Below are 23,852 nucleotides of genomic sequence, written 5' to 3'. Positions count from 1 at the left end.
ATAATTCTTGATAGAGTTTTCTCAAGTGTATTTTTTTCAAAGTACCCGCTTTTGGATCTGAACAGAGTTTTCTCCAAAGAATATATACGGATGGCCAACAGGCACATGACAAGATGTTCAACATCATTAATTATCAGGGAACTGCAGATCAAAACTACAATGAGATAATCATCTCATTCCAGTCAGAATGGCTTTAATTAACGAGACAGGAAACAACCAGTGTTGGAGAGGATGTGGAGAGAAAGGAACCCTCGTACACTGCTGGTGCGAGTGCAAACTGGCGCAGCCGCTAAAGAGAATAGTATGGAGTTTCCTCAGAAAATTAAGAATGGATCTACCATATTATCCCCCTATTTCACTGCTGGATATTTATCCAGAGAACTTGAAAACACAAATACATAAAGATACCTGCACCCCTATGTTCATCGCAGCCTTATTCACAATAGCCAAGACTTGGAAGCAACCTAGGTGCCCATCAAGGGACAAGTGGATAAAGAAGATGTGGTATAGATACACAATGGAATACTACTCAGCCATAAGAAATGATGAAATTCAGCCATTTGTGACAACATGGATGGGCCTTGAGGATATTATGCTAAGTGAAATAAGTCAGAGGGAGAAAGTCAAATACCATATGATCTCATTCATAAGTAGAAGATAAAAACAACGACAAACAAACACATAGCAATAGAGATTGGATTGGTGGTTACCATAGGGGAAGGGGGAGAGGGGGAGGGTGAAAGTGTGATTAGGCACACGTGTGGTGACGGATTGTGATTAGTCGCTGGGTGGTGAACATGATGTAATCTACACAGAATTTCAAATATATTATGATGTACGCCTGAAAGTTATATAATGTTATAATCCAATGTTACTGCAATTTAAAAAAAAAGGGCAGAAAAAAACAAAGTACCAGCTTTTGTTTCATTGATTTCTCTATTGATTGTTTTCAATTGTATTGATTATTGCTCTAGTCTTTATTATTTCTTTCCTTTTGCTTGCTGTTTTTTAAGAGAATGCCTACTTATTGTTAATTAGTTAATTAATGTCTTATTGTGGTATGAACATTTAACATGAGATCTACCCTCTTAAAAAATTAGTAAATGCACAATACAGTTTTGTTCATTGTTCTAGGCACAATATTGTACAGCAAATCTCTAGAACTCATTCATCTTGTGTAACTGAAACTTTACACCCATTGAACAGAAACACCCCATTTCCTTTCCTCCCTTGATCTCTGGCAACTACCATTCTATGCTCTCTTTCTATGAGTTTGGCTATTTGAGATACCTCATATGAGTAGGATCATGCACTATTTGTTCTCCTGTGTCTGGCATATACCACTTAGCTTAACGTCCTCCAGGATCATTCATGTTGTTGCAAATGGCAGGATTTCCTTCTTCTTTAAGGCTCAGTAATATTGCATTGTTTGTTTAGACCACATTTTCTTTATCTACTCACTTGTGGATGGGCATTTAGGTTCTTTCCATGCCTTGCCTATTGAGAATAATGCTGCATTGAACATGAGAATGTAGATAACTCTTTGAGTTCATGATTTCACGTCTTTTGGATAAATATCCAGGAGTGGAATTGCTGGATCATATAGGACTTCTGTTTTTTATTTTTGAGGAACCTTCAAACTGTTTTCCATAGTAGCGGCACCAACCTACATTCCCACCAGTAGTGGACAAAGGTTTCAATTTCTCCACATCCCCACAAACATTTGTTATATTTTAAACTTTTTTGATAAAAGGCATCCTAACGGGTTTGAGGTGATAGCTCATTGTGGTTTTGATTTGTGTTTCCCTGATGATTAATGATGTTGGGCACCTTTTCATGTACCTATTGGATATTTGTATGTCTTTTTGGGAATACTGTCTATTCAGAACCTCTGTCAATTTTTTAATTGGATTGGTTTTTTTGTTACTGAATTGTATGAGTTCTTTATATATTTTGAATATTTATCTCTTATCAGATGTGTGATTTGCAAATATTTTCTCCCATTATATATGTGGCTTTTTCATTTTGTCGATGGTATCCTTTGTGGTCCAGAAGTTTTTTAGTTTGATGTAATCTCACGTTTATTTTTCCTTTTATTGCCTTTACTTTTGATGTCAAATCCAAAAAATCATAGGCAAGACTGATGGCAAGGATCATTTCCTCTGAGTTTCTTGTAGGAGTTTTAAGTTTTCGTGTCTTAAGTTCAAATCTTTAGTCCATTTTGAGTTGGTTTTTGTGTACGATGTAAGATAGACATCCAGTTTCATCCTTTTGCATGTGGCTGTCCAGTTTTCCCAACACAATTTATTAAAGAGACTATCCTTTCCCCCTTGTATATTCTTGACTCCTTTGTCATAATTTAACTGGTCATGATGCTTGAGTTTATTTCTGGGCCCTCTATTCTGTTCCATAGATACAATGTGTGTGGTTCTATGCCAGTATCGTACTATTTTGATTACTACAGCTTCATAATATAGTTTGAAATCAGGAAGTATGATACTTCTAGGTTTGTTCTTCTAACTCAAGATTGCTTTGGCTACTTAGGGTCTTTTGAGATACCAAAGAATTTTAGAATTTTTCCTATTTCTGTAAAAAATACCATTGGAATTTTGGTATGGATTGCATTGAATCTGTAGGTGGCTTTGGGTAGTATGGACATTTTAACAATGTTAATTCTTCCAATCTGGGAGCATGGGTTGTGTTTCCATTCATTTGTGTCTTCAAGTTCATTTCATCGATGTGCTACAGCTTTCAGTGTACAGAACCTTCACCACCTTGGTTAAATTTATTCCTAGGTATTTTATTCTTTTAGAGAAATTATAAAAGTGATTGTTCTCTTAATTTCTCTTTCTGACAGCTCATTGTTAATGTATAGAAATGCAACTGACTTTTGTGTGTTGTTTTTATATCCTGCAACTTTCCTGAATTTGTTGATTAGTTCTAACAGTTTTTTTGGTTGAGTTTTAGGGTTTTCTGTATATAGTATCATGTCGTCTGCAAATAAAGACAGTTTTACTCCTTCCTTTCCAGATTGGTTGCCTTTTATTTCTTTTTCGTCTTGGATTTCCACGGCTAGGACTTCCAGCACTATGTTGAATAAAAGTGGTGAGTTTGAGCATCTTTGTCTTGTTCCTGATCTTAGAGGAAATGTTTGAGCTTTTCACCATTGAATATGATGTTAGCTGTGGGATTGTCATAAATGGCCTTTATTATGTTGAGCTACGTACCATCTGTACACAGTTTGTTGAGTGTTTTTATCATGAATTGATTTTGAATTTTGTCAAATGCTTTTTCTGCATCTATGGAGATGAGCATACGATTTTTATCCTTCATTTTGTCGCTGTGATGTATCACTGTCTATAGATATTTTTTGTTTCCCTTTTGATTTCTTCTTTGACCCACAGGGTATTCAGTACCATGTTTAATCTCCACATGTTTGTAAACTTTCTAGTTTTTTTCTTGTAGATGACTTTACTTTCATACTATTGTGTTCAGAAAAGCTGCTGTATGTGATTTAAATATTGTTAAATTATTAAGACTTTATTTTATTCAAATGGAAATCAAAAGAAAGCAGGAGTAATTATACTTATCAGCAAAACAGCTTTAAGACAGACTGTAGTAAGAGTCAAAGAAGGTCCCTATATAATGATAATGGGATCAGTCCAACAAGATCTAACATTTGTAAATGTTTATGCACCCAACACAGGAGCAACTAAATATAGCAAGCAGATGTTAACATAGCCAAAGGGAGACATAATAAAACAATAAGAAGAGGAAATTTCAATATTTCACTTTCAACAATGGATAGGTCAACCTGGCAGAAAATCAGCAAGGAAACATTGGAATTACACTACATATTAAAGCAGGTGGACTTAACAGATATTCACAGAATATTGCATCCAAAAGCAGCAGAATGCAAATTCTTCTCAAATGCACCTGGAATATTTTCCAGGGTAGAGCATATGTTAGGGCAAGGCAGTCACTCAAATAGGGGGAAACTGGTGGGGAGAAATCCAAGTTCATCCACAGGAGAATTGGTCACAGAATTATGTTACAAGTCTCAATAATAAATACTGAACTAATTATATAATCAACATGGATGAAAGCCAAACAGAAAATACTGAGTGGAAATGTAAGCTGATGAATGCATTTCTCTAAGTTTTGAAAGCCTCCATAAATACTATATATTGTTTATGGTCAAACACCACATATTGGGAGAATAACACTACTTTGGGAAACATATAAATTAAGGTCAAAATCTTAACAAATTGTGGAGGTACAGGTAATTGAGAAAAAGGAGCCTGAATTGCTGCTTAATTTTATTAAAAATTTTTGACATAATTTTGGGTAGTACTTACATTATTTCTCTATCATTCTGTAGGTATGAAATGTTACACAAAAATCTTTTTTAAGAGCTGGATGCCTCAAAGTGAATTAAGGGTACCTTGGTAGTTTTTAATAATCAAGAACTCAAAGATGCAAGGACTAGATAATTCAAAGCTCCAGGATGAAATACAGGTTTTATGCAATTACCTCCAGTCGTGCATATGTACAAACACAGGAAACAAATATCAAGATTCATGTAAGATCCAGAAGTTTTTGAACATTATTCCCATGGGAACAACTCTTGAGGAAGATCTGCCATCTTCTCCTGGAATATTCTATCAAAGGCTTCAGCTTGGGCCACCGTGATGTGATTTTTCCAGTCTCCAGTAACGCCTACAAACATGAAATAGAGACACAGATCAGATCTGGGGGTAAGTCGCAGGTCCCAACACATCTCCTCCACTTGCCACGGAAATTGTAGCTAATAGAGCAGAATGACTAATGGCTCATCGGTGGACCTTTATACTCCCTGCCAATCATACCCATTTACACTTCCACCTGCCTCGGAAAGGTTTTCTCTATCCTCCTCTCTCCCAGCACATCCTGTATACAATCATCAGCAATCCTGTGCCCACATCCTCTGATACATCCAGAATCCGGCCAATTCTCACCACCTCTATTTCTACCACCTTGGCCCAAGCCAAAACCTTGTCTCATCTGGATTATCGTATTAGATGTATGACTAGTCTCTCTGTTCTCCATCCTTCTCCATTATAAGTTAATCTCAGCACGGCAGCCATCTTGATTCCTTGAGAAGCTAGACCATGTCCCTTCCAGCTGAAGTTCTCCGAGGACTTCTGGTTTCACTCAGTGAAAGTTCTTACAGCTTCAGGTGGTTTGGCCCCTGTCATTTCTCTGACTCCGTCTCCTGTGACCACCCACTTGCTCATTCTACCCCCTCACAGTGAGTCTTCTGATTCTGCTTCAGACGTTACCCCTCCTCAGGCTGTGTGCATTCCCTGCCCCTTCTTCCTCGAAGGCTGTTCTCTCACACACACCGTGTCTTCCTGGTTTGCTTTTTTGATGTCTTTGCTCCAGTGTATCTTCTCAGTGAGGTTCTCTCCCACCGCCCAGTTTAAAACTGTAAGCCGCATCCTTGCTGTATTTTACTTCATAACACTTATCATGTATGATTTGCTATATGTATGTCCTCTTTGTGTGTCTGATGTATCTCCAATATGTGTAAGTTTAAGAAAGTCCCAGCCTTTTCTTTTTAAATTGCCAAAGACTTAGTGTTTCAAAGAGTCATAGACACATAGTATGTACTCAAATATTTGTTGAAAAGATGAGTAAAAGGATGAGGAAGGTACTATTATTATCATTTTACAGATGAGGAAAAAAAGACTTGGAGAGTTACACAGTCAGAAAGCGAAGGATGTGAATTTAAAGCCAAAGATTTTATCACTAGAAGCCATCCTCTTAATGATACAATTATATTATTATTTCCGTGTCATATAAATTAACACTTTATGTATTACATTACTATATTAAACAAATTAATACATTAATTAATATTATCTAAGAGAATAATACATAATTATATATAAAATAATATCTAAAAATATAAATTATATACTCATACACATAGAAGTGATATCAAAGAATGTCCAATAAATAATTGGTACTCTATAGACATCCACTGCTACTCTCATGCTCATCATTATCTTCACAGTTAGAATCAGTTTTATCATTATTGACTTTTTTGGCTCCTGTATCAACCATAACACATCTGACTTTAGAAAGCCAGAAAGAGTTCTTGAGGCAACAGAGTCTATGTAAATTCAATATGGCGGCCCCCTATCAAATATTAGTCCAGATGAGAGAATTGAATGTTTCTATGAAGGGGCTTCAAATTCTAAATCATACTAGTTTTCAAAATCCTAGAAATCTTTTGGATGTTAATTTCTGTTTACATCTCTCCTTTGTCCTTGCCTCTTAAAAATCTCCCCAAACGATTCTCTGTTAGCTTTCTGAAGCTGCTGCAACCAAGCAACACAGACTGGGCGACGTTGACAACAGAGGGAGGCCAAAGTGCCACAAGCTCGTTGATTATTACACTTTATACCACATTTCATTAATCATCATATTTTTTAATTAACTCTTCTGTCTGTTTATTCAACAAAAGTCATAGAACATGTAATCCATGCCAAGCATCATCCTTTAGAATAAAATCATCAAGGATAATAATCATTGCGGTCAATTAGGGAAAACTATTACCCTTATCTGAAAATCAGATGGGTCACCACTAATGGAGACTTCAACATCCAGGACTCTCCTAAGTATAGCCCTCGAGGGAAAATAAAAGTCTTTTTCTTGCGTCCTGAGCATAGAAATGCCCACAAACGTCATGAAAGTAGGTGGAACAGAACAGCCTTTGACCAAAAACAGCCAACATTTGATAGGGCTTTTCATTACATCATAATTTACATAACAAATTATTGAACTATAATTGATATAAGTAATTTTAAAATTAATCTTTGACCTGTAGATGCCTTTCAGATGAAAGAAAGGACATAGATCAGACGTGGAACAGAGAAGCAGGATATTGTCCCTTTTCATCCCTTTCTTTCTTGCTTTCTTTTTCTTTCTTTCACCCACTCAATCATTCTTAGTTTACTCGGTCCTAGAATATCGAAGACCTAAACCATGATGGTTATGCTTAGTCTCCAGTGTCAGAGATCGGCTATCAGAGGGACTTGTGTCTTACTAGCTGCATCAGTTATCATCTTTTTCTGAGGGAAATAATCCCTCATGAGATTGTCATGATGATTCAATTATAAGCTACACGTGGAGTCAGACCACCAGCTCAGCAATAATATTCACACTGTAGCTTTAACTGTTCTTATCATTATTGTATCGATCCCTCCCAACTCTTATATAAGAAATCCATGAGTAATTGGGAAAGGTTAAAATCCTATATGATTGCCTTCTGGAGGAATCATCCTAGATAAAAAGAAATGAAAGGTGTACTCATTGAATTAGACGCCCCAAATTTGATTGCATCCGCTCTATTTTATCCCTACCAAAAGTCTAGTTGTTAATTCCCATTGCCTTTCTCTCTTAAGCAACCATCTTTCGTCCTTTTAGCCATTTCTCACAAGAATTGTACAGAAATATAAAATTTAAAATCTGCCAAACCCTGATGCATAAAAGGAAATCCACGAATAGACGATCTCTCTATGCTAGGAATCCAATTTACTTCAAGTTTAGTAAAGTATCAAAGACGGGGATTGCTAGACGTATTATTTTTTAAATGACAGAAATGTATCTTCTCACAATCTGGAGCTTAGAAGTCCAGGACCCAGGTGTCAGCAGCGTTGGTGTCTTCTGCAGGCTCCTCTCCTTGGCATGTAGATGGCTGTCTTCACATGATCTTCTCTTTGTGTGAGCATGTTCCCGTGTCCCAATTTTCTCTTCTTACAAAGACACCAGTCTTATGGATTAGGAGGAACCTATAAGCCTCATTTTGACTTAATTACCTCTTTAAAGACCTTATTCCCAAATACAGTTACATTCTGAGGTACTAGGCGTTAGGAAATCAACATGTGAGTTTTGAGGAGACATAATTCAGGCTATAATACTTCTTCTTTCACCCCCCCCCACCCCCAATTCATGTCTTTTTCACATTAAAAATACATCCACCTGTCCCAACTGCCCGGAGTCTAAACTCATTCCAATGTCAACTTTAAGTCCAAAAGTCAGCAAAATATAATGTAAATAATGCATGGGTCAGAATCGAGGTAGGGATCATCCTGAGGCAAGATTCATCTCCAGTTGTGAAGCTGGGAAACAAACAAATTACCTGCTTCCAAAATACAATGGTAGGAAAGGCATAGGATAAATATTCCAATTCCAATAGGGGGAACTCAGAGAGGAGAAAGAGATCACAGGTACCAAGCAAATCCAAACTCTAGCAGGACAACTTCCAAGAGATTTTAAGAATCAAGAATGAGCTTCTTGGTCTTGATGGTCTGACCTTCTGGCCTACTGGGGTGGTGAGCGCAACCACCACCCCCCCCCCGCCCTGGGTGGCAGCTGCCTTCTGATCGAGGTCTTTTGAATCATTTAATTTCTTCCATCCATGAATCATCATCCTGGATGTATTTGAACTATGGAGTTCTGGGAAATTAAGCTCCTATTCCATGCAGTAGACACTCTTCACTCATCTTGCGCCCAAGGATAAGGACACCATCAATCTTTCCTCACAGACGGTCTGATATTGTCTGATAGCAAGACAGGCTCTCATCTAAGTGAGAAATCTCTCCTCTTGATATCGACCCTGATATCAGTTTCCCCACATTAAACCAAGCATATATGGGGTTAAAACCAAAACACTCACTCCCTGCTTACTCTCTGGCTTCCTGGCTCCAGAATCCACTATCCTCCATGGAGACAGACACCATCAAGAACAAGCACCTGGACTATCTCCTCCCGCAAAGAGATACGGGCTGGTGGGAAAGCTGCTGACCAGCAAGGTCATGAGCTCCCTCCTCTCTGCAAGTGTCTCAAGGCCAAAGACAGGCTGGTGGGAAAGCTCCAACCAACAAGGCCATATGCTCCCCCTCCCCTACCTAAAGCCCCAAATAAAAACCCTTCCTTTTAGCTTTTCGGGGAGTTTGGGATTTCAGTGTTAGCTGCCCTCTCTCCTTGCTCAGCGCTGTGCAAAAATAAAGTTCCTACTTTCTTCCACCACCCCCTGTGTCAGAGATTGGCTTGCTGCGCAACGGGTGAGCGAACTCACTTCAGGTTCGGTAACACTCTCCTTTTCTCAATTAACTCATTCTTTCCACATTTGCTTATTCAGGATAGTTCTCTATGCTAAATCACCAGTGCGGTAACACCAACATGACCATCTCCAAAACTGTCCTCACTTCTCAGGTCAATCCCAGCTGGCAAGTTGGCAGGAGTAGTGACTTAGCCTGGTCAGTGTTTGTGGAATGAATATTCCCCATGTCAAATTCTGAGGAGAGAGAATCTGAATGACCTCTCATAAGTCAGATGACCACTGCAGCCTAGTCAACATCCTCCAAGTGCCTGAAGCCCATATCAACACCGTGGAAAGAGACTTCTTGATAATAGCACCTGAGAACCTCTCTGGATGATGAGCAACTAGATTTGATAAATTCAAACACTCCCCAGTCCCGTTAGTGCCCTGCTGTTATCACCAGTATGTCCTCCACGTATCCCGATATATTTTGAAGGCAGAGCAGTTTCTTTTACCTTTTCTCAGTAGTATTCCATTCTTCTCATCAAAAAACTGACCACGAAGGAGGGACAAATTGGACATCTTGTTTTCTTTCATGACCTGAAAGGAGCTATTCTTGAGGAGTGAGTTCAGTTCTTCTGGTTCTAATTTCCTGCCTAGGAATTGGCAGATCTTGTCTACGGTGCTTCTTGTGTCCTAGAAGAAGAAAAAACAAGAGAGAGGATATGAAACAGAAAGAACATAGGTAAGGAGGTGAGAATGAGGAAACAACAATGTGAGGAGAAGGAGGAGAGGAGGGAGGAAGAGAAGAACAACGTGAGAAGCAGGAAGCGCTTGATTGGTTGTGACTAGGAGGAAGGAAGGGCAAACGTAAAGAGGAAGGAGCACCAAGGATACAAAGGTGCCAGATCCATATGGATCTCCCAGTAGAATTGAGCTCAGGATCCCTTAACACAAAATACAGGGCCTGGGTTTTCTAAAGAGACTTGTAGGAAGGCTTCTAGACAATTATGATGAGGATTAATTGAGGAGAGATTGAGGGAGAACTTGACAAAGATCCAAGAGATTGACTTCAAATCCTGGCCGTGCCATTGATTCACGTTGTTTTCCAAAATTAAGATTTGAATAACACACAGATTTTCACAATATCTTCTTCTACATCATCTCAGTAATTAGTACTTGACTCGTGATCCTGGGAGATTATTAAAAACAATGAGCTAAACCAGAAAAACTTTGCTTTGTATCATAGACTTTCCTCATAGAGCTGTAATGCTTTAAAATGTTTCTTTATCCCATGAGCCCCCATAAGGATCTAAGCAGAAGACACACAGCTGTAGAAATTACTCCAATACAAGTTGATTTTTGGCTTGAAAGCATAATCACTGGAAGGTAATGTAGCTGAGGGAGTAAAACTTATTACAAAAGGCTTCTTTGTAAAAACTGAAATTCATGTGGGGGTCACAGAGAATTGGACAGAGGAAGAGGATGGGAAATGATTTGTTTCTCAAAGGGAAAAGCCTGCATTTACATTATTTCTTCTTTTCTCTGGGATACCATTAATAAGCCAAGTTCTTCTTCCAATGGTTTAATTCTCCTTCCTGGCTTAGAGCATCAACTGACCACTTCTCCTGCCCATCACTGTTCAGTCTAGACTTGGCCTGTGAGAATAATTACAAAGACTGATTTCCTGACTTTATCTTTCTTCTATCAGTCAATCTGCGATTTCAGGCAGTTGGACACACCTCTGGAACCTGACTTTTTTCTTTTGGTCCCATCTTCTTCCTCACTCCCCTCCCACCCTAGGTTATCAGCAGCATCATGTGTCCTACTCCTAGAAATTTTAGAACCATTCCCAGTGTGAGCAAAAGCAATTGTACTTATTAAAAAACACCTTTAAATGTTGTAAGAAGAAACAAGATGAACACATGGAGAAAGGGCATAGAGCTTGGGCAGTGTCAACCAGATGTAGGGCAATGAAGACAGGCAGCTGTTCTCATTCCTGATGACCCTACACAAGTCTAAACTTTGACTGAGAAGGTGGAATAGAGATGCAGAGGAATGGAGGGAAGTCATAGGAGTGAAGATGATGGTGAGAGGTTATGTGCTAACCACAAGGACCATAGTTACCCGTTTCAGCTCTTCATAACTCAGTATCAGGAAGTTCTCCTTCCCTTTCATTGACATCCAGCCATGAATGTGGTCAAACCAGGATCCAAATGGCACTACATATTGGGGAGGTAGACAGAAGAGGTGTTTACAAACTCTATGAAAGCAAAAATCCACCTATTATGTTCACTCTTTCGGGCACAGTTAATAGCACAATATCTGGCACATTTAGGCCTGTCCTAACTGTTTGCTGAATGAATGAGAGTAAAGATGGAAAACTATTATCCAACTTCATGCATTTACCCTGTAATGAGCCTTGTTCCTTTGGAGCAGGCTCTGTACCAGTTTTCAAGGGTCTCTAAGAAGATCCTATCTAGAGAGCCATGTGGCCTTAAGAATGGTATTCTTGCTGCCTCTAATCTGTTCCGTGTGTAGAATTTTTGCTTGATATGTCTTTTCCACAGCCCTTGAAGTTATTTTTCTGTCTTCTTCCCTTCATGTTGCTATCGTAATTATTGTTCCCTTGGATATCATCTGTCTTTCCTCTGATTTCAGATTTTCTTTCCTTTTTTCTAGTACAACTTTCCTAGAGACTAGGCAAAGATTTATTTGTAATAATTCTTTGTGAGGCTAATTGTGACTCTTTAAACTGATATTTCATCAATTCAGGAAATTCTCAGGAATGTTTCCTTGAAAACTGCTTTTTTCTATATGTTACATTATATTCTAGTGAGACAGGTCTTCCCACTCTATCCTCCATATACTAACTATTTTATAATTTGCAATGTCTATCTACCATGCCTGAGCCATTCTTAACTCCAAAAACTGGTGGAAAATTAATTATCAACTGAGAATTCTACTTAGTTATAGCATATTTCAAGAATGAATTTCAAAGAAAGACGTTTTCAGGCAAAATAATGAGGTAATTTACCACTTTTGTAATGAGAGATCTAGTCGAAGTTATACTTTATGAATAAAAAAAGTAAACACAGGAGAAAGGAAAAACCAACGAATCAAAGAGGAAATTAGAAAATGCCATAAAGCAAAGAAAAATGGAAGCACAACACATCAAAACTTATGGGATGCAGCAAAAGTAGTTCTAAGAGGGACTTTTATAGCTATAAACACCAGTGTTAAGGAAAAAACAAGAGATTTCAAACAAAAAAATTTAACTTCACAGCTCAAAGAACTAGAAAGAGAAGAACAAGGTAAGCTCAAAGTTAGCAGAAGGGAGAAAATAACAAAGATCAGAGCAGGAAAAAAATGAAACAGAAACAAGAAAACAATAGAATAGATCAACAAAAGTAAGACCTTGCTTTTTAAAAAGATAAACAAAATTGACAAACCTTTAGGTAGAATAGGAAAAAAACAGAACAGACTCAAATAAATAAAAGATGAAAGGAGAACCGTTACCACTGTTATCACAGAAACACAAAGGATCATAAAAGACTACTATGAAGGATTGTATGCTAACAATTTGGGTAACCTAGAAGAAATGGATAAATTCCTAGAAACATACAACCTACCAAGACTGAATCATGAAGAAACAGAAAATCTGAATAGTCCAATAACAAGTCATGAGATTGAACCAGAAATCAAAAATCTTCCAACAAAGAAAAGCCCAATATCACATGGTTTCCTGGTAAATTCTAGCAAATATTTTAAAAAGAATTAAAACCAATTCCCTCTAACTTCCATAAAACTGAAGAGGGAGAACACTCCCAAACTCATTTTATGAGGCCAGCATTACCGTGCTGCCAAAGCCAGAGAAGGACACTATAAGAAAAGAAAAGAGCAGATCATTATTCCTGATGAATATAGATGCAAAAATCCTCATTAAAATATTAGCAAGCCGAATTTAACAGCACATTAGAATGATCATACACCATGGGATGCAAGGATGTTTCAATACATGCAAATCATTAATGTGATACACCACATTAAAAGAACAAAGGATAAAAATTGTATGAGAATTTCAGTAGATACATAAAGAGCATTTGACAAAATTCAACATTTTCATAATAAAAGATCTCAACAAATCAGGTATAAAAGGAACGTTCCTCATCATCATAAAGGTCAAATGGGAGAAGTCCACAGCGAATACTATAGTCAATGTGAAAAGTTAAAAGAATTTCCTCTAAGACCAGGAGAAAGACAAGGATGTCCCCTCACCATTTCCATCCAATATGACTTTAGAAGTCCTAACCACAATAATTAGGCAACAAAAAAATCTGAATCAGAAAGGAAGAAGGAAAATTAAATTTATTTTCAGATGACATGATCTGGTATATATAAAAAAAAATCCTAAAAACTCTCCCCAAAACCTGGTAGAACTAATAATAGAACTTAGTAGAGTTCCAAGAAACAAAATCAGCTTATAGAAAACAGTTGTGTTTCTATTCACTAACAATGAAGCATTTGAAAGAGAAATTAAGAAAGCAATCCCATTTACGATCGCATCAAAAGGAATAAAATACTTTGGAATAAACTTAACCAAGGAGGTGAAAAACTTACATACTGAAAACTGTAAGACATTGAAGAAGGAAATCGAGAAGACACATTAATGGAAAGATAGCCTGTGTTCTTGGGTTGGAAGTGTAATATTGTGAAATGTCTATTACATCCAAAGTAATCTACAGATTCAATTAAATTCTTATCAAAATTGTAATGGTATCCTTTCAGAAGTAGAAAATTTCCTAAAATTTGTATGAAACCATGAAGACCCCAAATAGACAAGCAACCTCGAGAAAGAAGAACGAAGCTGGAGGCATCACACTCCCTGATTTGAAGGATTATTACAAAGCTATAGTAATCAAAACAGCATGGTACTGGCATCAAAACAGGCACATAGACCAGCAGAACAGAATAGAGAGTCCAGATGTAAACCCACACATATATAGTCAACTAATTTTTGACGAGGGCACTAAGAACACACAATGAGGAAAGAATAGTTTCTTCAATAAATGGTGTTGGGAAAACTGAATATCCACATGAAAAAGAAGGAAAACAGACCTTTATTTTATTCCACTCACAATAATTAACTTGAAATGGATCAAAGACTGAAACAAAAGATCTAAAATCATAAAACTCCTAGCAGAAAACACAGGGCAAAGACCCTCGACATTGGATTGGCAATGATTTCTTGGCTAAGACACCAAAAGCACAGGCAACAAAAGCTAAAATAAACAAGAGCGACGACATAAAATTAAAAAGCTTCTGACAGCACTGGAAACAATCAGCCACTTGAAAAGGCAACCTACGGGATGTGAAAAAATAGTTGCAAATCATATGTCTGATAAGAAGTTAATCTTCCAAATATGGAGAACTCATACAACGCAATAGCAAAAATCAAATAGACCAACTAAAAAATGGGCAAGGATCTGATTAGATATTGTTCCAAAGAAGACACACAAATGGCCCGTATGTGTATAAAAATGTGCTCAATGTCACTAACTATCAAGGAAAGGCAGATCTAAACCACAGTGAGATTTCACGTCACACTTGTTAGGATGACTATTATCCTAATCCTAAAAAAGATAATAAATAAACATTGGTGAGGATGTGGAGAAATGGGACTCCTTTATATACTGGTGGTAGGAATGTAACTTGGTACAGCCATTAGGAAAACAGGATGAGGGTCCACCAAAATTTGGAAATAGAACTACCATTGATGCTGCAATCCCACTCCTGGGTATACATCTGGAGGATTGAAATCAGTATCTTGAAGCGATAGCCGAAGATCCATGTTCATGTCAGCATTGTTCTGCGTTTCCAATAATTAACATGTGGAAACAACCTAAATGTCCTTTGATGGATGAATGGTTAATGTTATATGTATATATATTATTCTAGTCAGTTATATTTTCAGTTATAAGGAGAATTTCTGATAATCCCATGTGTAGTATGGTAACTATAGGTAATATTTAGTATTATGTACTTGTAAGTTGCTGAGAATAGATTTAAGCTGTCTCACTACACAAAAATGCAAAGATTTAACTATTTGAGGTGATGGGTGTGTTAATTATCTCAATCTTTGTAATCACTAAACAATATATATGTATATCAAATAAGCTGTTTTAAATATATAAATTATATTTACCAATAAAGTTAAAATATAACTTTTTTTAGTAATTATCTTTAAAGTTAAGAACAAGGCATGTATTAACACTATCATCACTTCTATCCAACACTGTCCCAGAGCCCTGGCCAATGAGATAACACAGGAAAAAATAAGGACAACATATGTGTATTAGAATGGAGATTACAGTCATTACTTAAAGGTTATGTTTATACTTCATGGAAAATCAAGGAGAACCTACAGGGAAACAAAGAGAATTAAGAAGACAGTTCATTCAGATTGGTGAATACCCAATCAATACTCAAAATCAGTTACATCCCCAAATCAGGCATAAACTACTGGAAGATGTAATTTTAAGATGTCATTAATCTAGAACAAATGACATACATCTAAAAAAGAGTTGCAAGCTCTTTGCAGAAAAATATTATAAAAGATCACATAGACATTAAAAGAGCTTCAGATAAAAGGAGGGATAAACAATGTCTATAAGTGAGGAGATAAAGTAAAATATGCCAATTCTCCACTAATTACACTGTAAAATTCCTATAATGACCATCACAAAAATACTGACAATAATGAATGTCACTGAGCATGCGGAGTAACAGGAACTCTCATATGCTATTTCTGGGAATATAAATTAGTACAACTACTCTGGAAAATAGTTTGATATTATTTTTTTAAATTGAAAATTCATATTTGCTATGCCTTAGCAGTTCTATGCTCAGATATATAAACCAGAAAGAAAGTCACGCACATGAGCACCAGAGAAGCATTATTCTGAATAGAAGCTGAAACATCTAATTTAATTTCCAACTTTGGGCATTCAAAGTGTTGGGAAAGTAATGACCAAAAACCTAATGGCTTCAGCGATGCTTGCAAGGAGCAATTATGGTCATTCATTTTGCTTCTCCCCTTGGCTGAGCCTAATCTAGTGGTACTCATGGTGCTGGTATAGTCTGCCTTGGGAGGTAGGACCTAGGGAAGAGGACCACACAGGCCATGAAAGCATGCTTTAGGCATTTTGCAGAGGACATTCTAGGGCTCAAGGTTCCCAGAGCATGGGGGATGACAGGGTCGCAAACTCCAGGAATCCTATAGACTCTTTACCTGCTGGGGAGGAAGTGTGTCCAGAGCAGAGATCCCCTAAGCCTTTGCTTCATGTATGATCCAGAGCTCTGCTCTATCCCAGCGTCCAGAGCAGAGACTCCTGTTGCCTGGGTCTAAGGACAATATTTCCTGAGACTTAAATTCCCTTCATTGGTTTAGGGGAATGGTTTTGGATCAACCTTCTACAGGGCTGCATGCAACTCAGGATATTGAGATTAGTTGATATCAATAGAGATTCTGGTGTTAGTGCTTCTTGACTGGATAAGAAAAGGCCCGTGTGTGAGTTTTAAATGACAGAAAGTAAGATATTGAGACAGTGGTGAGGTTTACAGGATATGGCTTCATCACCCACCACTATTGGTTGGACCTTCCTGGATTCCTGGTAACAGTCAAAACACAATTCGGACTAATTTATGCACCAAATGGCAAAATCAAATACAACATCAGTGAGGGAATTGTTCTCTTCGTGTCTGGGCTTCCACCCTAGGATTTCACTGTTGCCTTTTTTTATGAAAGAGTAACCTGAAGGACACGAGGAGACAGGAGGGAAGAGTTCAGCCAGGATCAGCTCCACAAGAAAGACGACTGCTCTGTGCTTGAAGATTGGCCTTTATACCAAGGGCAAACAATTCAGGAAATGTGAACTGTTCAATATCTAACAGATGATTGCAACATAGCCCAGAAGGGCCAGAGAACACGAGGTGTGGACACCAGTATGGAGTCTGTTATGTGAATCTAGGTGAGAAGTAACAGTGGGTTTGCTCAATCAACCACCAAGGGAAGGGTGGCAAATAAATATTTATTATTTAACACAGGCGTATCAGCTGATTACTATATGGCAAGCACCACTCTAGAACCTTGGGTCAAGAAGGAAGAAATCAAAGAGCTCACGTTTTAGTTGGGAAAAGCACGCAATAAAAAAAGTAATAGACTAGATACTCATTGGTGATGAGTACTAAGAACAAAAAGAGAGAAGATAATAGATACTGGGTAGGATGCTCTTATGTATAGTATTGAAGAGGAAAACTTCCAGAAATGCAGAGACGTTTCAGCAGAGATGAGAAGGAAGGTAATAATCAAGGTCGTGGGACTTGGATAAGAAATAGATACAGGAAAATGGTGAGGGGCATGGGGCAGTGGGATGGAAAACAGGAGACACTTGCAAGAGGACAGAATCCTATTGATGCTGAGTGAGGGGTGGTTTTATTTATTTCCTAAGATCAACCGGCAGTGGGAACAGTGTGGAATATGGGGGAAATGTGTTCAGTTTTGAACATACTGAACTAGAGGTATCTATGCCTCTCTCCAGTGAAGATGTCTGTGGGCTGTCAGAGAAACACGGCTGAAACTAAGGAGACATATCATAGCTGAGATAAGGGACTCATCAAATAGTTTTGCAGAAAATTGCAAAATTTCAGGCATCTGAGAAAGTCTAGAAATTCTGCATAAATAACACTATAGAGATTTTAGGATAAAGTATACTGTTGGGTATTTTTGTTTGTTTGTTTGTTTTGCCCTGAGCTAACATCTGTTGCCAATCTTCCTCTTTTTCATTGAGGAAGATTCTCCCTGAGCTAACATCTGTGCCAATCTTCCTCTATTTTGTATGTGGTCACCACCACAGCATGGCTGTCAATGATGGGTGTAAGTCTGTTTCTGGAACCTGAAGCAGAGCATGCCAAACCTCACCACTAGGCCACAGGGCTGGCCTAAATGCATACATTTTTGAGATAGATTGGACAAGAGGATTAAGGCAGTTGTAGAAAGATGCATCTAAAAAATGGTGGAAAGTGAAGATTGTGTTGCCCAGAAAGGCAGTGAAAAGCTGTATTTCAGAAAGTCACAAATTAGGAGAGAGGAGAAGAATACAGCTGCTCTCTGTTAGTATTAGACAGGCGTGGAGACTCACAACATACCTAGGATGGTTTATGACGGGGCAAGCTGCAAGGATGGCTGGGGTTCTGCTGCTCTATGAGAGAGAAGGTGGACTTTGAAAATTTGACGTTCCAATGGTGACATAGCCTTGTAGCCCCAGGATGCCCAGCTGTAGAGATCTCAGGTCGGGTGTAAGATGGGGTCTGATAAAGGCCTCTGACAACCTCCCATATTCCATATTTTACATTCACTCACCATTTCCTTTGATGAACCATTCAAAATACTCTTTCAGTGACTCTGCTTTCTTCACAAAATATGAAGTACGCCAGAAAAAATAACCAGAAATGAGAACATCTCTGGGATTTCTGATGAGATAAATCACCTGAAAGAGAAAAATGGAATAACAAAAAAATAATACTGCCATTTCCCATCCTTCTTGAACTTCATAAAAATGGGGAAAAAGGAATTCTTAGAAAATGCCTAAGTATCAATGCAATCTTTTAAGAAATTGGTTACTGCATTCATTAACCAAATGTATGTTTTTAAGTTCCTACGAACCAGTCACTAGAGTAATATTAAGAATATCACAGTGGAAGACGAAAGCATTGTCGTTTCTGTCTTGAATATCGTAGTCCACTCAGAACGGGAAGCCAGTGAAGGTTTGAAAAGTGAGTGCTCTTAGATTTCTGGAGCACAGCTTAAAGATCACTACTAGGAGATGATTAATAAACTACTATATTCATAGATACACAGCAGGCCTTCTCAGGGTATATGTCTATTTTCATGAAGTACAAGAACTAGCTAAGCTCAACGATAGAGTCAGAAGTCAGGGGAGCGGTCACTTCTGCGGGCGGGCATTGATTCGAGAGACGCAGGAGGGAATTTCCTGGGGGAGTGGAAATGTTCTAAATCTGGATCTGGAGGGTAGTTACCCAATTAGAAGGCATTTGGTCCCATGCAAAGTGTCCATAAGACATGGGGTCCACAACAAAGTGCTTGATATTTGGTCATATCTGATCCTGTTGAAAATGTCCATGGAGACATTGGGTCCCCACACCCAAAGGTCCTTGATATTTGGTCTATGCCCAAAAGCATTGGGCATGGGCCAAATATGCTCATGGATGTCTTGGACACGACTAAATGGTGCAGACCTTTGGGCATGGACTAAATGTCTTATGGACCAAATATTTTATGGACATTTTTGGCAGGAACAAATGTCCTGCAAGGAGTTAACCCAGTTGTGTACATATGTAAAGATGAACAAGCTAATACTTACAATTAGTGCACAGACATGGACACACACACGCAAGAGCACATGGTATTTGAACATCTGACTTACACTCTGGATTCTTCACCAACTTTCTTAGTGACAGTATTCTGGGCCCCAGCTCTCTCTAGGCCTCAGTTTCCCCATGCAGGGATTTGACAAACACCAATAAGACACAGATAAATGAGTGTATTATAAGCAAGCTTGGGAAGTGATGGGTTAAAAACAAAACTTCATTGTGCTGCAACACATTGTGAAATTTCCAAGGAGAATATTATTCTAAGCTTCACAATCTATTGTTTCTTTTTCTTTTCTTTTTTTTTTGGGGGGGGGGGAGGGAAGATTAGCACTGATCTAACATCTGCTGCCAATTCTTCTCTTTTTCCTGAGGAAGACTAGCACTGAACTAACATCTGTGCCCATCTTCCTCTCCTTTATATGTGGAACGCCACCACAGCATGGCTTGCCCAGCGGTTCCATGTCCACACCTGGGATCCAAACCAGTGAATCCCGGGCCACCAAAGCAGAACATGCCCACTTAACCACTGTGCCACTGGTCCGGCCCCTAAGCTTCACAATCTAATTTAAGCAAATTTTTTTCTAAAAAATCACAAACTAATGAGCACCTTACAGGAAAGTACGTTTCTGAAAACAGTCTGAGATATGCTAGCTCCTGGATGTCCATGGTCCCTTCTGGGTACCATCTGTTGGCACCATGAGAGGTTCGTGTGGCTGCCGAGCTCAATAGTTAGTTGTACATGGGGAGACATAGTGGTTAGAAAAACCAGACACGATGCCACAACAATCTCCCTGGACTTAGGCATTGATTTATGAATGGGCTGCTTCCCACCTGGGCAACTCGATGTCTGGTGCTTCTACCCAAGTGGTGGAAGGCATTTACTTAATGAAGATTGGCTAATTATTTTTAGAGCCACAGAGTGGGGTTATCTTGTGTATAACACAGTTATAAATTCTGGTTGGGTGTAAAACGTGGTTTTCTAAGATTCTGGCATTATCATTTCACTTTGCCTCTGGTTTAAATCTGGGTGGTATAACCTGCGGAGGGGTCTACAGCGTTGTACTCAAGTATGGACCCTGGAACACCCACTGCAGAATCTCAGGCCCACCCCAGATCTACTGGATGAGGCTGCCTTTCAACCAGATCTCCAGGGCATTCCCAGGCACATTAGAGTTTGGAAAGCATTCATCAACTTATCTTGACCATTGAGCACTGACCTTGGCCTTGGAATTGAAGAGAGACTTGGGGATGAGCTGGATGGGGAGGTGGGAGCTGATGAGGCGGGGGCCTTCCTTATCCTTTAGTGAATTATACCCATACTCAGTTTCTACCCAGGGTGAGCGGTCCCAAATGGGCACAGATTGGATCCACTTGGGATCCCCCTTGGAGTAAATCAGGCAGACAATTTCAACCAACCAGTTTGTTCCTGGATAAAGAAGGAAAAATGATGGTCACTCATTTTAATCTGACTTTTCAAAAAGTTGTGATAAAACATACACAGCATAAAGTGCACCATCTTAACCATTTTCAAGTGCGCAGTTCAGCAGTGTGAAGTAAATTCACGTTGTTGTGCAACCATTTTGCAAAACTGAACCTCTGTCCCCACTCAGCAACAATTCTCCATTTTCCCCTCCCTCCACTCCCTGGCAACCAACATTCCATTTTCTGATTTAATAAGTTCATTACTCTGGATACTTCATCAAAGTGAAATCATGCCATATTTGTCCTTCTGTGATGGGCTTATTTCACTCAACGCAATGTCCTCACAGTTCACCCACGTTGTTTTGTGTGTTAGAACTTCAGTCTTTTCTAAGGTTGAAAACTATTCTATTCTGTGTATACACTACATTTTGTCTATCCATTCATCTGTCAATGGGCATTTGGGTTGCTTCTACCTTTTGGCTCTTTGCTTAATCCTTTTAACCTGTTCCCCTCGCCCTTGGCTTTTCACTGGACACTTCCAATGTCTTCAGCCTCAGTCTTGGCCCAGTTTGCAGTCCCTCTAGCCTCTCCCCTCATAGAAGTACAACCCACATCCTCTCCTTCCCTTGAATTTGCCAGGTCTTTTCCAGTTCTTGACCATTGTCCATGCTGATCCCTTTACCTGAAACTATTCTTTTTCACTAAATAGATTAGCGTTCATTGTTTCATCTCAACTTAGATGCAATTTCCTCTACTTTTTTTTTTTGGCTAAGATAGTTGCTTTTTTATTCATTCCTCCCCAGTTTTATTGAGGTATGACTAGCAAAGAAAAATTATAGATTTAAGGTGCACAATGTGATGATTTGATGTATGTATACATTGTGAAATGACGACAACGATAAACCTAATTAACATATCCATCACCTCACAAAATTACCTTTTTTTCTATTTCTTCTATGAGGACTTCAGTGGTTATCCTTCTCCGCTCTCCATAAAAAAACCTGGCTCTGTCTTAAGCTTCACTCCTGTGGGTTCCCCCAGACCTTAGATTAACCCCCTGGACACTTATCTTACTGTGTAACTGCCTGGCTGAAGCCTTTTCTCTGAATGTAAATGGCATCAGGGCCCAGCTCTACTCCCACACAGCATCGCACATTGTCTGGCATATAGAAAGCATTCCATTCTTTTGCTGAGTGAATGAGGGACATGGCCACAGCTTGTCTCAGCATCTGATCCAGCTTCCTTACCTGATTTGGGGTAAGTCAGTATCAAGACATCTTCATCCTTAAACACAAAACTCTCCCATGCTTCTCTCATGAGTTCAGGTGTGAAACCCATGGTAGGGAAAGGTACCCCTTCAAACCACATATACCTGTCTGACATTGTGATGAGGTCTTTGTTCCAGGTGTTAGAGTTTCAGGTGCAGCCGCTGTTGGAGGTTGTGGCAGCTGCTGGGAGACAAGCTTTTATACTAAAGCTGAAACAATTATTAATCTCTCCCAGTTTGTTGAGGAACTTTTTGCTGATAAAGAGAAGGGGATATCGATAGACGGTTCCAAAGTTGATGATGTTGAGCAATCGTGAAGTCATTCCAAGAACATTCTGTGGTAATCATAGTTTGAATTCATGATAGGGAACCAGGAATTCAATAACAAGCCCAAGAATGTAGAAATGTGGCAAATTTTAAACATATTTTTCATAAGCTTTATTTTTTTAGAACAGTTTTAGGTGTACAGAGAAATTGCAAAGACAGTAGAGAGAGTTCCCATAGTCCAGAATTTATTCTAATCCTTAGTTTTTCCCTAATGTCCTTTCTCTGTTCAGGATCCCATCCAGACACCACATCACACTGAGTCATCATGTCACCTTAGGTTCCCCTGGGTCTTGACACTTTCTCAGAATTTCCTTGTTTTTAATGACCTTGACAGTTTTGAGGAGCGCTGGTCAGGTATTTTGGTGAAGTCTCTCTTTTGGGGTTTGCTGGATGCTTTTCTCATGATTACACTAGGCTTATGGGTTTCTGGAGAAAGATAACAGAGGTAAAACCCCATTATCATCACAACACTTCAGGGGAACTCACTATCCATGTGGCGGTGACTGTTGATGTTGACCTCGACCACCTGGCTGAGGTCACATTTGTCAGGTTTCCCTCCTACGTTTACTCTCCCCGGTTTCCATGTGGGCATATTTAAAACATGAGCTCTGGGCCGGAATGCATTCGTGCGTGCACATTGTATAAACTCCAATTGAAGGACATTCTACAAAATAGTGGGCTGGTGCTATTCCAGTTGTGAAATCGTTATGAAAAGAAAGAAAAGGTGAGGCTGTGTTCCAGAGTAAAGGAGCGTGTACACTAAACCTGGAGTGGATCCTGAACCACAAAAATGCTACCAGTATATCATTGGGACAACTGGCCACATTTGAATATGCAATGTGGCTTAGATAATAATATGCATCAATTCTAAATTCCCCGATTTCTATAATTTTACTGTGGTTATATAGGAAATATCTGTGTTCCTAGGAAATATGCACTGAACATTCTCTCTGGTGCTTTAAACTCACACAGACAGGGAATTGAATTCATACTAAACTAAATTGGAATACGGGATCCAGCTCTCCTTTACCAATTAATCGTTAATACACTGAGAATTTATTAAGTACTTTCAGGTTTCAGGGACTGGGCTGGGGGAATTCTCACATCCACCACATGGAGAATCCAGAACACCAATTGTTATTTCATGGGCCCAGCCCTTCTCTTACCCAGTGAACGACCCTAAGGGCCACTGCTTCACATGTTCATGCAACAAGCAAAAGGGAGGGTGCCCCCCAAATGATAGATATAATAAAGATAATAGTTAAGAACTACCATGAGATTATTATTGATAAG

General features: G+C 38.8%; 1 protein-coding gene across 1 annotated transcript; it reads right to left on the bottom strand.

Annotated features, from left to right (window-relative positions):
* Positions 1-3,519: 3,519 nt before the first annotated feature.
* On the bottom strand, positions 3,520-22,466 carry LOC100052993 (sulfotransferase 2A1). Its single transcript, XM_001487980.5, has 6 exons — positions 22,213-22,466; positions 20,761-20,969; positions 18,513-18,639; positions 11,219-11,313; positions 9,607-9,787; positions 3,520-4,719 (listed from the first exon to the last, which is right to left on the bottom strand). The coding sequence occupies exons 1-6, from the start codon at positions 22,346-22,348 to the stop codon at positions 4,607-4,609; spliced, it is 861 nt and encodes a 286-aa protein (XP_001488030.3). The 5' UTR covers positions 22,349-22,466; the 3' UTR covers positions 3,520-4,606.
* Positions 22,467-23,852: the final 1,386 nt, after the last annotated feature.

The sequence above is a fragment of the Equus caballus genome, chromosome 10 (genome assembly GCF_041296265.1).
Source record: "Equus caballus isolate H_3958 breed thoroughbred chromosome 10, TB-T2T, whole genome shotgun sequence".
Taxonomy (NCBI): Eukaryota; Metazoa; Chordata; class Mammalia; order Perissodactyla; family Equidae; genus Equus; species Equus caballus.
The sequence above is the reverse complement of the archived record's forward strand: the minus strand, read 5'-3'. Positions and strand labels throughout refer to the sequence as shown.

Coding starts and splice junctions, on each gene's coding strand:
- LOC100052993 (XM_001487980.5), bottom strand. CDS start 22,348: ATGTCAGACAGGTATATGTGGTTTGAAGGGGTACCTTTCCCTACCATG. Junction 20,970..22,212: donor ACTGACTTACCCCAAATCAG/GTAAGGAAGCTG, acceptor TTCTTTATCCAG/GAACAAACTGGTTGGTTGAA. Junction 4,720..9,606: donor TGGAATACTACTGAGAAAAG/GTAAAAGAAACT, acceptor TCATGTTTGTAG/GCGTTACTGGAGACTGGAAA.